Source organism: Alternaria novae-zelandiae (assembly GCF_023758075.1).
Source record: "Alternaria novae-zelandiae strain BMP 2774 chromosome Unknown scaffold_5, whole genome shotgun sequence".
NCBI lineage: Eukaryota > Fungi > Ascomycota > Dothideomycetes > Pleosporales > Pleosporaceae > Alternaria > Alternaria novae-zelandiae.
The window spans coordinates 139,045-155,161 of NW_026056965.1; the positions used below are offsets into that span (position 1 = coordinate 139,045).

The 16,117-nt window shown below is 52.3% G+C and overlaps 4 protein-coding genes and 1 non-coding gene across 5 annotated transcripts; 2 read left to right on the plus strand and 3 right to left on the minus strand.

The window, feature by feature from the left end:
• Positions 1-475: 475 nt before the first annotated feature.
• Positions 476-2,369, plus strand: J4E88_003091 (uncharacterized protein; the record flags this gene model as incomplete). The annotated part of the gene is made up of 3 exons (XM_049396746.1): positions 476-1,069; positions 1,117-1,587; positions 2,217-2,369. 3 exons carry the CDS (start codon positions 476-478, stop codon positions 2,367-2,369), a joined length of 1,218 nt encoding a protein of 405 aa, XP_049257088.1.
• Positions 2,370-3,227: 858 nt separating this feature from the next.
• On the minus strand, positions 3,228-4,910 carry J4E88_003092 (uncharacterized protein; the record flags this gene model as incomplete). The annotated part of the gene is made up of 3 exons (XM_049396747.1): positions 3,228-3,911; positions 3,967-4,484; positions 4,535-4,910. The coding sequence occupies 3 exons, from the start codon at positions 4,908-4,910 to the stop codon at positions 3,228-3,230; spliced, it is 1,578 nt and encodes a 525-aa protein (XP_049257089.1).
• A 1,293-nt stretch (positions 4,911-6,203) lies between these two features.
• On the plus strand, positions 6,204-7,247 carry J4E88_003093 (uncharacterized protein; the record flags this gene model as incomplete). Its single annotated transcript, XM_049396748.1, has 3 exons — positions 6,204-6,279; positions 6,330-6,750; positions 6,803-7,247. The coding sequence occupies 3 exons, from the start codon at positions 6,204-6,206 to the stop codon at positions 7,245-7,247; spliced, it is 942 nt and encodes a 313-aa protein (XP_049257090.1).
• A 990-nt stretch (positions 7,248-8,237) lies between these two features.
• J4E88_003094 lies at positions 8,238-8,333 on the minus strand. The gene has a single exon. It is a non-coding gene; the product is annotated as a tRNA-Leu (tRNA).
• Positions 8,334-9,196: 863 nt separating this feature from the next.
• Positions 9,197-9,976, minus strand: J4E88_003095 (uncharacterized protein; the record flags this gene model as incomplete). Its single annotated transcript, XM_049396749.1, has 1 exon — positions 9,197-9,976. One exon carries the CDS (start codon positions 9,974-9,976, stop codon positions 9,197-9,199), a length of 780 nt encoding a protein of 259 aa, XP_049257091.1.
• Between the last annotated feature and the right edge of the window lie 6,141 nt (positions 9,977-16,117).

Consider the following 16,117-nt stretch of genomic DNA (forward strand, 5'->3'; position numbering starts at 1 on the left):
CAATCGTGGATATGACACTTGCAACGCCGGCCCGATATGATAGTAGTTGCGCTTGCGCAGGTACACACACATGCGATCTGGCAAGCCTGTACCTAGCCGATGCCGACATAGCCAACAAGCCGCCTTGAACCTATTGGTACCAGGCAGCTACATACTGGGGATATTCACTTCGACACACGTACGAAGACCACTCTTCTGCGCGTAGACGAGAACGTCGCAGGACGCGACTTGCTGATGATGTCATTGGCTGGCGCTCGGCGGCGCTTACCTGTTTGTAGCGCCGTACAACGACCGCATTTTCATCAAAAGTAACTATCAAACAACATACCATCTATCGCGAGTTAACACTCACCCGAAGACTCCTCCCACCCGCATTGCACAAAGAATGACCTCGTGATAAGCTGACAATAATCGCCTCCCCTTTCCCAGTGAAGCGTACCTAGGTAGCGTCCCGAACGCGCAACGTAGCAACAAAATGGCCCATCAACCCGCCGACAACGAGACCTCTCCTCTCATCGTCGTCACCAGACCCACTGGCCACTCTGAAGAAACCGAAAATGCAAACGACAGTACCATGGACACCCGACTCATTTTCAAAATTGCAGCAGCCATGTACTCCTTCGTCACACTCGGTCTCTTCAACTCCTCCATCGGCGCCGTCCTGCCACTCCTCTCACGCCACTACAATCTCACAGACCTGCAAGTCTCATCCATCTTCCTCGTCAGCCCCATAGGCTACGTCATTGCAGCACAATGCAGCGATACCGTTCATTACCGCTTCGGGCAAAGGGGAATTGCAGTAGCTGGTCCGCTACTGCAAATCTTGGCTACGGGGACTGCAGCGACGCATCCTAGTTTCGGTCTTTTGTTGCTTGCGTTTACGTTCCAAGGACTGGGTACGGGTCTACTGGATGGAAGTTGGTGTGCGTGGGCTGGGAGTATGGAGAAGGCGAATACGGTTTCTGGACTGTTGCACGGGAGTTATAGTGTTGGTGGAGCGCTGGGACCGTTTGTTGTTACGGAATTGACGACTAGGGAGTTTATGTGGTGGACTTGGTATTCTATTTTGGTAAGTCGGCGCAGACTAGACGTGGGGTTTTATGCTGATGAGTATAGGCTGGAGTATGCGGTCTCTCATTCCTGGTCTTGTTCATTGCTTTCCGTAACGAGACTGCATCGGTCTATCGCGAAAGCAATCAGTCTAAGTCTCAGGACCCTAAAGTTGACGTCAAGGCTGTGTTCAAGTATCGAGCGACTTGGTTCTGTGCAGCGTACTTCCTCACCTACGTTGGCATTGAGACAGCAATCTCGGGTTGGATCGTTTCTTTCATGCTGCGCAGCCGCCACTCTACCGCTTATATCGCTGGTCTCTCTTCCTCGGGGTACTGGATTGGCATGGCAGTTGGACGACTGACTCTGGGTTTCGCTACGGATAAGATGGGAGTGCGTCGCGCGACTGGTCTTTACTTCCTCATCGGTATCGGTATCGACGTACTCTTCGCTGCTCTATCATCTGCGGCCTCATCTGTGGCTTTGATGACGACGTTGGGTTTTATCATGGGTCCAATGTTTCCGTCTGGCGTTGTTGTACTTACACGATTGCTACCAGCTGAGCTACATGTTGCAGCTGTGTCTTTTGTGGCCTCTCTTGGGCAGGTTGGAGCTGCACTCTCGCCTTTTGCTATCGGCGCTGTTATTGATGGCTTGGGTATTGGCGCTTTCAGGTTCGCGATACTTGCTGAGACGGTGGTGGCTTTGCTGGTTTGGTTCGCTTTTGCAAGACTGCGTCCGGTTTTGCAGAATGTATCTACGATGCGCCACGAGGACTGAGAGAGCGATTGCACGCTCTTATAAATTTGCAAAGCTACTACTGCATTCGATCTCAATATGATTGCAACCTGCTGTCCTTGACAACTTCGAAGGATTACGTTTCGAGCGTAGATCGAGGTCATAGTCTGGTGAGCTAGGGGTCCCAACTGATGGGGCGGTCCCAAGATGCGGTGAGCTACGTTGGGGGTAGCCCAGTCGTGACTTCTTCAGCACCAGAAGCGAGCAGTCCACGTGGAAAACGCACTATGATTAAAGGAAGGATGGGAGAATTTGACAGATACATTAAACCCGATTTCCACGAAACCGTACCGTCGTCGTACTCGCAAAATTCCTGTTCTTTTCCGCAACCAACTTTTGCTCTTTTGGACGTAAACAACTTCGACAAGAAGCAGAAGAAGCGTCTCCTAGCTGCTGCTAACTCCGCCGCCAACGACGATGCGCCGCTTTTGGCGGATGACGAGATTGAGCCCTCCGACATCATCGACGATGTCAAGTCCAAGATCCAGGACAAGGAGGAGTTTCCTCCGGACCAGCAGTAGCAGCAGTAGCAGCAGAAGTAGAAGTAGAAAGAGGAGAAAGCTCCAACCGTCTTAATTGAAGGTGATGATCCGTCTAATAATCGAGGTTCGAATCCTCTGTCACACGAACGCGGGAAGCCCTTCTACCACGTCCACAAGAAACAGACTGAACACGTCTGCAGACTAAATTGGGATAAGACTATGCAAAGTAGGTAGCCTAAAGTCAATGTAGGCTCTAGGGTGTTTAGCCTTTTCTAGGTCAACCTAAGCACAAGCAAGGTTTCGGGTCGTCATTGGTGTCGTGCGAGGCCTTATTGCGCGGACGCTTCGTGAAGAAGGATGCGATGCTTCTTTGCTTCGGATCGTCGGTGCTCTTCCGCTTTCCCCCCATGCTGACTCGGATTGGGATGGTAGTGGTGGGTGGTCGAGGCCTGCTGTGCGGCGAGGCTTGAGAGGCACTGGTATGATATTTTCGAGCGCGCGATGAACGCGACAACGCGATCGGACGCGCCAGACCTCCCCACCGCAGCCCTCACCGCTTTCGTTCCAGGGTCTACATCAACTAGGCGTCTCCTCGAAAAGGCATGCGCACATACAGCACACCTTTCAATCCCGAGCGCCTATCCTCCAAGTCTGTTCTTGTCGTGCCATGATCGTCATCGGACGGACGCCGCTACATACTAACAAGTCAAAAACCAGGCAGCTGCAGTAAGTGTACAGTCGCAGCCAAGATCAAGGTAGTACAAAATAGGAATTCTGGGACGACTAATAGCAATGTAGACTTCTCGGTGGTTTCCCACGCTGCAGCTAGATAGGATTCGTATTGAAGTAAAAGACAAATGAACCATAAACGCCCTCTACACCAGATTCTACACGCACTTACTGCGCCTTCAGAAACCTGACCATCATCGGCGGCGCACCCGCAGTGAAGTGATCCAAAATGCCCTCCCAGTAAGCATTCACATCGGTCCCCTCATCAAGCACGACATCAAACTCCGCCACGACCCTGCCAATCACACTCCTCAACTCCATCAACGACAGAGCCTTCCCAGCACAGCTATGCGAACCTGTTGAGAAAGGAATGAACGCGTGCCTGTTCAGTACCAACTCCGGTTTCGTAGTCCAGCGCTCAGGTATGAATTGATCAGGTGCAACAAAGTTTCTCGCGTCGCGCAACAGCGGGAAGATAGGGATATGTACTATCATGTTTCCTGGGATGAAGTGCCCGTTTATCTCCATACCTTGTGGCGGCGTGATGCGTTGGGAGCCGAAGAAGACGGAGGGCCACATGCGCATCGATTCTTGGATACAAGCTTCTAGCATCGGCATGGGTCGCTGGCAGTCGTAGATGTTGATGTTGGAGAGAAACTCGGCGCGGACGGCGGCCATGTAGTGTGGGTGTGTGGCTAGATGCATGAAGAGGAAGGTTAGGGCCGTGGACGTGGTCTCGCTGCCAGCGGAGATTATGAGGCGTGATTCGCCGTAGAGAAGTTCGCGACCTTCAGGTGTTTTGGGCGTGGAGGTGATGAGATGAGAGATTAGGTCCGGCTTCGCATCTCGGACCTAAAGGAGGTTGTTAGCAATGGCTTCGATCGAGGTGTAGGGCAGGAATATGTACCTGCATGCGCGCTTTCATCTGGCTGACGCTCCAGTCTCGCCATTCCTTCATGGGTCCGGCGAATGAGGTGAGAACACCAACTGTGTTCATTAGCCACGGCATCAGATACATGTATCCCAAAGCCTGGACGCTGCCCATCATAGTAGCGAGAATACTCGCAGCGACGTCGCTTTGTTCGCCTTTAATGAAGCCCATGGGCTTGCCAAAGGCCAGCGCTGCCATGACGTCGTAGCTATAGTAGCTTGCATAGACAAGCAGCGGAATTGACCTCCCCTCTTCATTGCGCAATCTTGTGAGTAGCTGGTCTGTGAAGTTCTCGACTTGGGGGGCGTAGTCGGAAAGCGATGCCTTCATCGCATTGTCCCAGATCCTGCGGCGCTGGCGGTGGAACGCCTTGTCGCGATTGAGGTGCAACGACTTTTCCATGACGTCAAAGAACGGTCCTTTTGACGTCTGTGACTGGGCTCCGAGGATTGGTTGGATCGCAGCTGTATCGAAAATCGTGAGCTCACGTGGCCCTGACGGTATTAGCACTGGATGTGGAAGGAAGTACACGGGTTGGACAGACCCGTCCTAACATAATCGCCGTATTGGCCTTGCAGCCGCTGAAGGACTCGATGGTAATGCAAGCTGCTGTCATATGTCTGCTTGACGGCCCACCATCTCGATAGTTTCGCAGCCCAAGGTCCAGGGTAGTCGTTGAGTGGGTGAAAGAAGGCACGGTACGCTCCGATGTACAGCCATAGTGGAACCCAGAATGAACTCGTCACCAGTGTCGCGGCGATGAATCCAGTGTAATATGATAGAACCCAGTATGCGGTAATCGCTAGGCCAAGGATCTGAAGGGTCAAATGGTCGACTTCCACTCGTCGCAAAATGAACTCGTGCAGGATGACCGCCGATAAAGGTGCGAGCACAAAAACAGCGGTAGGAACCGAGCCCATGGTTTCTTGTGGATGGCACCGGGATCTTGTTTGGGGTTGCTAAAGTTCAGTGTATAGAGTGCTAGAGCGCGGTGGCCGAGGGCTATTTCTCGGTTGCTATCAAGTGAAGGCGACCGCCACATACCACAACCCCTTGAATAAGGGAGCCCTGGGAGTCAGTATCGCACCGTTGTGATTTCAGTGTGTGTTGTTTTTATCGGGAGTACAAAACGTGGAAGGTTTGCATGTGCGACGCGTTTGCTCGGAAGCCCAGAGTCACACGTGGAGACTGGTACGAGAACGCGATCGGCAGCCCCGGGTTATGAAGTGGGACATGGCCAGGTCTCTGTTCATCCTTCTTACCGTAGATTGCGACTGCAGCTGGTGCTCCGCAACAGGAATCTTGCCGCATAGTAATTAGTGTGCAAGGGTCAGCATTGGATTACTGGGTTTTGTCGCACACTATCGTACATAGCCGACTAGCGTCTCGGTGCGAACTCACGTCTAGTTAGTCTTCCAACGTGTCGATATCGTGGAGTTCTCTAGCGGACCAAAGCCGTTTAGTCGTCTGCGAAAGGAAGCATGTGGTGTAGCCTCAATTCTCCGAGCGCCGCATTATTGGATGCGGTTGCGCCGTAACGCGACGTGTGTGACTTTGGTGCGTAGATCAGACTTGGTGCTGCTGAGTGGCGCTTATCCTGTTCAAAGACGGCCTGGAAAAATGTAAGCATGTACATAAGTGTCTGCTAGGCGAGGTGGCGGCAGGGCTACATTCGCTTAGAGCGCATAGGCTGAATGGGAGAACAGGACATGGTTCCTCATTCCATGATTTCATGAATATCTTATCTGGTATGCGATTCGAGCCTCCAACCGTGCAATTTCGGGAGATGCGCATATCCATGAGCGTTGCCGAGAATGCGCCAGCATCTTACGGTTTCACTGTTGAACGGCAAGGTTGTACGGAAAGGATCTTGCGTGTACCCCCGTCTTAAGATCGCTGGCACCTGGCAAGGTAACTCAGGCTGCGTGTAAGATAAGTTCGATGCATGTCCGGGAGAAAACTCAAGGTCCTAGCGATCACGCCTTCCCTTCAAAGTTCCGACTCCTTCTGCGAATCCAAGAAATCCTCCGGCTGTGATGACCGCGATTACGACCATGTCGGGCGTTCTGGATGCGCCACCTGGCGTTGAGGCAGACTTCAGTGGTGAACGGTCGGATCTTCAGAAGAGAATTGTCGTGGTATATGCAGTCATGACGATACTTTCCACCTTCGTGCTTGGATTGCGATTGTATACGCGCATATTCATCCGCCGTATGACCGGCTTGGACGATGCGCTGGTGGTACTCAGCTGGTGCGGCTGCGTCGCATGGATGGTCATCTGTTTCCGAAGTGAGTCTGCCCCTCTGCTTACTCTGATACGCAACTGACCTCGAATGTAGCGTTCCAGTATGGCTTCGGTCAACATATGTGGAATGTGACTATGCAGCAAATGTTGGGCTATACGAAGATGCTCGTCGGTATCATGGTGGTGTATGTCTGGACTCCAGCTCTAGCTAAACTCTCGTTATTAGCTCTGTACTACCGACTCAATCCAGATCAGAAAGTCCAAGCAGCCATCTACGCATTGGCAGTCCTGGTCACTGGATACTCCGTGGCCATCACCATAGTCGCCGCCGGACCCTGCAATCCGCGAACTCATACGGACCAGAAGTGCCTTACAGACCTCAATCTGTTCATGGCCTGTATAAACATAATCACAGACTTCTTGATCCTGTGCCTGCCGATACCGATGTTGCGCGCCCTGCAACTACCTGTTAAACAAAAGATATTACTAGGCTTCGTTTTCGCTCTGGGATCTGGGTAAGTTGCCTCTGGTAATGCATCTGGCGTTCTGCGCTAACGGTCGTTGTAGTGTCGTCGTCATATCAACCGTTCGCATCATCTACGTTTACAGTATGATTAGCGATCCCGACGCAACTTACAACGTGGCCAAGGCATGCATCTTCTCTACGGTCGAGCTCAACGGCGGAGTCATTTGCGCATGCGTTGCGCTACTGAAGCCTTTCATACAGAAGTACATGCCCTGGATACTGGCCCTTTCGAGTGGAAGCGGAAGCGGAGATGGATCCAGGATTCGCAAGTTGAAGATCTTCGTGAAACGGAGCGGGGAGAAGAGTTATGAACTACAAAGTGCAGACGCAGATACAGATGCGATTAAGCATGCTGATGATAGGCCGGATCATCGTATTGCCGTCACCAAGTCATACAGCGTTCAAGGCTCGAAGACTGGGAAAAGTGATGGTGACAGCATGGAAGACCTTTTCGCGCCTAATGCGGGCTGGAATGGTGGTCGGTAGCCGTCGCCCCTATAATCGAATCGGTCGGGAATGTGATCGCGAGGACGTGTAAGGAGATTGAAGGGATTGCTTCGAACGGGAGTTCCTGATGATCACGCCGTCGCGGGCTTGGCACAAGCCCGATGGAAGGGACCACCCGTAGAAGGACCAGTACCTAGATAGCTGCAATACGACACCGGTGTTCAATCTTGGTCTCGAAGGTAGCTGGGGGTATCACGAATGCGCATTGAAAGAAGTGGATACTGATAACGACGTCGCTCTAACCCATCTGCATCTTCTCATCGTTCTGACGTGGCTCGCTCGAAGAAATGGAAAGCCCCTCCATAGCGACCTTAGCCATATACTCATCCACCATCAACTTGATATTACGATATTGAGTGCTGTTTGGGCCGAATGTCGCGAGCGCATTGCGGAGGGAGGATTGGAGCTAGCCTGAGTTAATGGTGCATCCACGCTCCATTGCCGACAACATTGGAAGTTCTGACACGATGGAAAGAGTGCGACAACATACCGACAGAAGCAGGTCGTCGGGTTGAGTAGGCATGGTACCTGATGGGTAAAGTCGACGCTGCTTTTGCTTGACAGCCGATCTTTGTGGTTGTGTAGAGTCCTTATGCGGGATGTCGCGGTCTGCTGGAGAGAAGGCGTGCGCTCGGAAGGCGGTTGTAGTACTGTAGGAGATAGTCCAGGTGAGCAAACCTTGAGGGTGTGATGAGGAATGTGAAGATTTGGCGTAAGCGAGTGATTAAAGATAGCTGGGAGCTGAGATTCGTTCGCAGGCTCAGAGCAAAAGAGAAAAGAAGATCTCGCACTCTACCACTTTCAAAGCATTCTGTGCGATTGATAAAATCCGTATCTGCGTTGCGCATCTGCTGCGTAGACTCGCCAGCGCAAGCCACGAGATAGCTACCACCTTCAGCTTCTACCATCAGCAAAAAAGAGAAGCCCAGATCATAGATGGAGGCAAAAAGATTGGGCAGTTAGAAGTGCTGACAAGAGTGGGATTCGAACCCACGCCCGTGAAGACTGCGGAGGATGTTTAGAACGACCTAAACGCAGCGCCTTAGACCACTCGGCCATCTTGCCATTTGATAACTTCATGCAGAAAACAGCATTTAATACATTTATATACTTGGTCACCAGTGCTGTAGAGCTGCACTAAGGAGGGGCGGGGGATGGGCGAAGCCTTTGTTCGTGAGGTGGAGATACCCCACCATGGACTGCGAACCAAGCGAGTGGATCCCACATGCGAACACATGAAGACAGAATATTGATCGACATGAGATAGGTCGTGATGACCATTCACTATGGCCAGGTGCAGTCAGGGGTATGCCTTGGACAGCAGTCATCCTTCAGAGATGGCTATGTTCACCATCAGAGATGGCTATGTTCACCATCAGCACAAAACGACAACCTACCTAGGTAGTGTACCGTCGCAATACTATCACGTCAACAGTCCACATCATGTCGTGCGAGCGAACAGGCCACCTAATCAGTCACGACCAACATGCGTCAGTGGGAGTCATAGGCAACAGTCACTATCGCCACAGTCTGAGTTGGCCAAGTCTGAGTCATACAACATCACAAGAGTCACTGCGGCAAAGAGTCATTCGTGAATCGTGTAAATGTATATATAAGGAGACTATCCCGGAGACTTCAGCACGAAAGCTCTCCGCAACTATGAATGCATCAGAAACGAACCACACCACATTACCACCTGCACCAGGCGGAGTCAATCGAAAACCACAAGGGGGAGACTGCACACCGGCGATAAAACATAAGGACAGAAGCGCGAAAACACCATCCATCCAGTGACGGGGAGGCGACAGAAGCGAAAGGAAATACCGCGGGAAACAACACGGATAGGAAAACTTTTGCCGAAAGGCAAGGCTGGTTTCTTCACCAGCTCCTTACGACCACCGGGAACCATATGAGAGAGACGAGGACATTCATTGTCCGCTGTATCCATGAGCCATAGCAATGCTCTTCCACTTTTCGACCTCAGCTTCGAGCTCAGAATTGCGAGCCTCGAGGGTGCTGACATGGTCAAACTTCCGTTGTCGCGACTCACGAGCAGCAAGGGTATTGCGTGCGCGCTTCAGAGCGATCTTGTCGCTAGGGTCGACGGTGATGCTGGGCAGAGGACCCTTGCGCCGACGAGACTTGCTGATGCCGTTTGTTGCGGGTGAGTTGGTGACAGATGACTTGCGTCGAGAGTAGTTGTCCAAAACGAGGGGCGAGCCGGTGCTGGAAGAACCAGATCGCTCCATAGACTGGCTGCTGATAGTGCGGTCCATGGGCATGGAGACAGCAGGTGCATAGACAGTATCAGGAATCTTGGTCTCCTGCTCGGGGAACAGAGAGAACCAGTCGCTCGTGTCGGAAATAACAGGCTCGCCGTTGAACATCGGGGAGCACTCGAAGCTATCGTTGATGAAGGGGGAATCACCAATATCAGGGGAAGTTAAGTTTGTGAACGCCGTAGAAGGGGGTGCAGACCCAAAGCCATCATTGAAGATGTCCTTGGGGGACACGGTGCGCGTAGACCCGGCGGCAACGGAAGGATCGTTGATCGCCGTGAATGCGGACACCTGGTCCATAGAAAAGCCTCCGTTGTTGAAGTTGGACATCAGGCTTGCGCCCGAGTCGAAGGAGTTGTTGCTGTTCAAGTCTGCGGGGAACGTGAGCTCGCGATCGAGAGCGGGGAAAGCGTGCGTCGTACCTGCCATGTTTGGGACGTTGTGCAGTTGAGGAATGTTGTTGCTAGAGCTGGGGAACAGTGGAACCGGAGGACGTTGGCGTAACCGTGGCTGTTGGAATTCTGTAGTAGATGACGGGGCAGAATTTGCGTAGAAGTGCTGGCCGTTGTTAAACGTATGCCCAGGCTGAGGCGCGCTCGGTGCTCGCAGAGGCCGCTGGGAGACCTGAGGTTGATCGTAGAGCACGAAGTCCGACTGCGGATGGGCGAATGCTTGTTGACTCGTATGTTTTGGTTGCCGGGAGGCGTGGGGAGCTGGTGAAGAAAGCCATGATGACTGTTGAGAAGCCGTGATGGTCGACGTGAAGTCGAACGGGAGGGGAGACGGCGAACTGAAGTTGCGCGAGGCGAGACTTGAGTTCAGAGGTTCCGGAAAGGAAGACTCTGAGGTTGGAGTTGAAGTGGGGATAGTGGGTATAGATATGTCGGCGGTTAGCGGACGGCGAGATGCGGGGGAAGTTAAAAGGCAGCCATTGTTCGTGACTGTCTTGTGTATTGTTTCGTGGTGTAGTATGGTGAGGTGAATGGGAAGGAGAAATTCAGGCAGCGAGGGAAGTGGGGGATTAAAAGTAACCCGAAGCGAGCGCGGCGCCAGGAAGGGCCGATTGCTGTGACTCACAAAAGGTGCAGCAGTGTCGGTGGCTCCCAACCAATGACTTCTCCCACCGGCGCCATCTTCCATCAGCCCTAGGGCCCGATGCGGCTAACCAGGCATCACGTTCGCGACAGAGCGCGCACGATTACATCCTTGGATGCTGTTGCGCGGCCTATCCATGGCATCCCAGGTACAATCGCGTCTGTTCCTGACGGCTGGAGAGCTTTGGGTCGCTCGTCTACCCACAGAAAAAAGTCGTCGAACCTCGCGACCATGGTAACAGTACCGTCCTCCAGAGTCGCAACCACTAGCAATCAGGCATCAGCTTTTGTGCGCCTCTACAATAGGGCGCGCGCCATCGGACATGGGGTACCCCAGTCAGCTGCACTCTGTATACCAACCGGTGGAGGTGCTTACGAAGAGCCAACCCAAGACGGGCGAGATGGAAAAAGAAGGCGGAGCAGCTGCGCCCTTTCCATCAATCGTAGATTGGCAGATGCGCGCGGTATGCGCCTCTGTTCTCAGATTGATTGGCGAAATTGGTGCCTTCACTAACATTTTCTGCGCAGTTGCGCGATTGCGCGTAGGCTCTGGAAAAGGTCCAAGATACCACGTCAAGAGCGGTGTAGAATGTGTGAAACAGTAAGGTTGTCTGCCACATCCAGCGCGCTGGGTCGCAGGGTGGCTCGCACAGTCCCATCGATATTCGGAGCCGTACTCAGCCTCCGACCTGCTGCAAAAAGCCCAGCACAGCATGGCATTGGACAATGAGCGCGGCTCGGCGTGAATCCTGTCACACGTAGCCTCACTTCTGTGGCTAGCGTTCGCACCTGCTTTTCCCTCAGAGTTGACGGGTTTTGTTGTGTTTGGTTCTACTACTGCCAACTCACATGTGACCCCCGCCTGTCACAGCGAATTTTCCAAGGTTACGCACAATCAAATCGGCCCTATGCGGCCGCGGATAGCTATGTTTCAGATTGGAATAGTCGACCATCAAACAGCTTACCTAACATGCGTGGAGACAAGGACCCCGAACCCCATGTGTCGGTATTCGACAATCCAACACGTTATCCGTCATCAAGGTGGGGCTAGTCTGCGCAGCCATTCTTCATGGGGATGTGCATACAGAGCTGGCGAATTTAGGCGTCCTCGGAGTACGATCCCCGATCCCATGCTGAACCACAACATCATTCTGATACTGGGTTCGACATCTCCACTTTCAGCGCTATTGCTTCTCTGGTCTCGGCATCTCCGTGACCCAACACTATACGATGGTGCAGCAGCATAAGCAACCAGCGGCAAAACTACATGCGGCTTGTGATGAGTGCCGTGAGTACCTCAAGCTAGGCTTCCATCTGCCCCGCGCGACGCTCAACTATGCCCAGGGACACGAAAGTTGAAATGCTCTGGCCACACTCCAAGATGTGTTCGTTGCGAGAGAGAAAAGATTGATTGTGTTTATTCGCCGCAAAAGCAGATGGGTCGCCCCAGAAAAAGAATGCGAGAGGACGAACCGGACGAGATGACGGGATTACCTGCGGTAGTGCAAGACGACTTCAGCAACGTCTGGAACGACTTCTCTGGTGTTCCAAATTTGTTAGATCTGGACAATCTGACTTCTCCCTCACTTCTACAGGACGTGCAATCGTCAGATGGATCAGCAGGATGCGGAATCGTGACGCCACAGCACTATGACTTTACCTTTCAAGATCCGTCTGGGACGGCATCTGGGTCTGATAACATGTATGTCAAGCTATCTTGATATGTCTCGACCAGTGCTAAAGTTATTGCAGGTACAATCTGGACCCGCCCCTGGATCCAGCATTGTGGAATTTCCAGCCCGACCTGCCACCGGACATTCAGCCAACTAGTCTTCCCGACCCAGTTCCCGATCAATCAGGTTCAGGGCAGTGCACGTGTCTTACAACGACATGGCTAATACTCACCGAGTTGCAAGCTGTTGTTACCTTTCACTTTCCCCAAGTTATCATACCCTTACGAAAAGCAATGTCAGCGCTCTCGGATCTGATACATTGTAAGCAATGTCCAAAAGAATCATATTCCGCGATCCAGAATGTACAGTCGATAGTTTCTGTGATGAAAGCGGTAGTGGAACGCTTCAACAAGGTGTTAAATGAGGTCGATCGCGAAGCCGCGCGTATGGGAGAGACTGGTCAGAAGAAACCATTTCGTATCGGCGATAACAGCGCAGCTTTGCAACATCTGCATACCGGTACCCTTGACTGTCCAATGGGATTCAATATTGAGATCGAGGCAAAGGATTGGAGGAGACTAGTCAAGACTGCACTCAAGACGGAGATCTATGGCGGAGGGAGCAACCCACGACCATTTTTGGACTTGGTGAAGGAGAGCGAAGCGAGGCAAGAGACTTGGCACAACGGCGAGCATTCCTGGAGCGATGAGATGAGGCAGCTACACGCTGGAAGACCTGAATGCGACAGCTCGACGAGCTGCGAGGCGTTGGGAGCGCAGCATATACGGAGAGTCATCAATAATCTGAACTGGGATTGACGGGCTACAAACAGGCTTGGGGCCTTGTTGGGAGTAAAGTCACTTATCTCGCTTCCCATTCCGGCCACAATCTCGTTTACATGCTGCCGAAGTACTACAACTCGATACAACAAGTGTAGCGAAGGCAAGACTCAGCCATAACAATGAGCCCGCGGAAATACTTACACTCACTTGATAGGTCGACGTAGGGCTCGCGCGAGAACCGGCTGCTCACTTTACTAGCAAGCCCGGGATATCACCGTCACCAGATTTGCATACTCAGATCCACTAGGCAGCAGCGCTAGCGCAGATTCAAGACACACAAATCGCCAGTGACTTCTCCTTCCTCCACTCCACTCCACTCTTTGTTGTCTTATTCGATGGCCCGCACAACTCTATCAAAACTGCGCTCAGCCAGCCACGACAAGGACAAAAGAAGTCACAACCAAGAGTCGCATATCTTTTGAACATCTCGAGACATTCCGCCGTGTGCACAGCCCGAATATCCTGTCGCGCCCAAACGGCAATACTTCTGAATGCCTCTTCGCCTTCGAACGCTTTACACAGCTTCCTCGCTTTTCTCTCCCTATCACAGCTGTTGTACATGATAGCGACACAACTATTCAAGGAACGATCGATATGGCCTTGTCCATTCAAATATAGTGGGCGATGCCGTCACGCAAATAGCTACTTCCCGACTTTGAGAGGAGTTGCACAGCATGTGGGAGTTGTGCATGCACATGAGGACATAGTCACACCCTATTCAGTGGACCCGGAGATGTTTGTAAGACCAACGTGAACGGGCACAAGAAGAATTCGCAGTGCAGTCTACCACCAAAATCTACTTTCTCTTGCCCATAGCAACCACACATCGGTTGCGACAAAGACTCCCGACAGCGAAGGCGCTAGCATACCACGCGCGCTCACCGAAAAGACAGCCGCAGCCCATACCAGTGCTGCGTAGAGGGCTGTGGCAACTTCCACACCGACTTGTACGAACTGGAGATGCAGCAATCACGACGCACGGCGAGCCCGTCGCGCAAGCGCGAGTTATCCATGACTACTATCCCACTACTCGGGGTAGCTACAATACGTATGGCATTCCGCAGAGAATATGTTAGGGCAGGAGCATACGTTGTCTTATAGACTGACTAGTTATCAAGATATAGTGATACGTATGCTGCAAACTGCGACACGAAATCTAGATTCCACTTATTCCACTTCGACTCGGTATGGCTATCGAAGCGGAAAGGGTTTTGATAGTTCCAAGCAAAGAAGCGTCGGAACGTTCTTCACCAAGCCCCGCCTCCGACACGTCGCCCTGCCGCCCAACGATGAGCTGGTGATCTCCTACGCCAGTGACCCTATGCCAGACGGCACTTCGAAGATACCATGTCCCAAAGGCTGCGATGTCAAGTCTGTCAGCCATCAGGCAGCAAACCAGCACTCTCGGCTGCCTGAGTGCACTTGGCGTGCGGTCGTTGGGTGTACGCATATCTCTGATACCCCAACAGGGTTGGCGAACCATACACGCAGCCACACCAAGGACAGCCGAGGGCCATACCAGTGCCAGAAAGACGAATGTGGCGGCTTTTTTGCCGACCTTTACGAACTAGCGATGCATGAGTCTCGTTGCAAGGGAGATGGGTCGTCACCAGAGCGTCGAACATCATACCGCTTTGCCTTGACTGCGGCTGCTATGGAGCCTCCGAGCGTCACAGTCGTCAATCGCTCTTCGGCCAAAGCCCCGGGAAGCTGGAAGGATGGTACCGACAGCCTCCAAGATGGCCTTACGAACATCGGCAAGAAATATCTAGCTCACTATGCTGCTTGGACGACCTTCGATGGGGCTGCAGTGATCCACAGCTGCTACGACCTCCTTCTCCTGCTGTAGATGACAGCTTCTCAGCTGCACCACAAAGCCAAAGAATTAAACAGCACCGAGGGGTTATCTTCACGCAAGTGCTGAAAAGACATCACACCACTTCTCGCTAACCGCCCACACCGCCAATGGTGCCACTCCAAGTGTCATCATCATCCACCGATCTTCCAGCTCCGCTGCAATGCTGAAAAGACGGTACAAGCTCAATCAAGGAGGGCTTCCGCAGCTTGGAAGAAAGTACCTCGCACACTATGCCGTGTGGAATGGCTACCCTGGTGGACCTGCAGTACTGTACAGCTGTTACGAGGCTGTTACGCGATACAGTCCAGCGTCTGGCTATAATAACAGTCTTCTTGAAGAAACACCTAGGCAGATACAAAGAGTCTTTACAATTTGTATGCGCCTTCATGTATACTCCAGGCGTATACATACTCCATGTCGATATCAGCGTGTCAACAGGAATATCGGCGATTACCTCCAGGGTGCTTTCTGGCGTAACGTACGAAACATAAAACATGAATGTCTCCATCAACGTATTTTGAAATTGGGAGGCTTTCGACGAGGTATTAAAGAGCCTCGTCGTTTAGTCAACACAAGAGAGTACCAGCTACCGCTTTCCTTTGACCAAAGCAGCAGAGTCCCGTCAGCCCGCTTCTATCATTATCGTGAATAGAAGCCCATCACTTCCCCCAGATGAGTAGCAATCTAGGACAGCAAGCACACAAATTGGCTTTCCAATCGTAAGAAGGGCAATTCTTGCGCATCACGTCGCCAGGACCGCGTCACCACCTACTAACATATTGGCTGTAATAAAAAGCTGCTCAAACTGCTTAATAAGACAGCTCCCGTCATTGGGAATCAACAAAAGTATGTTCCAGGGCAATAATCATCAGCGCCGGGTTTTCCACCGGGCTTTCGTGTTCACCACGGCCATCACAGGCGGTGTACAAGCCGCGAATGGTGCTGGCATCACACTGCAAGATACCGCCACAGATAGCAACAGCGCGCCCTCAAGCATTATCATCGATGATTCATCTTTGTCCGAAGCGCTGAAGAATGAATCCGCTATAGTGCAGGTCTAAGGCCTGCCGTCCTCCACAGCTACCACGACGCCCCTGCACTGT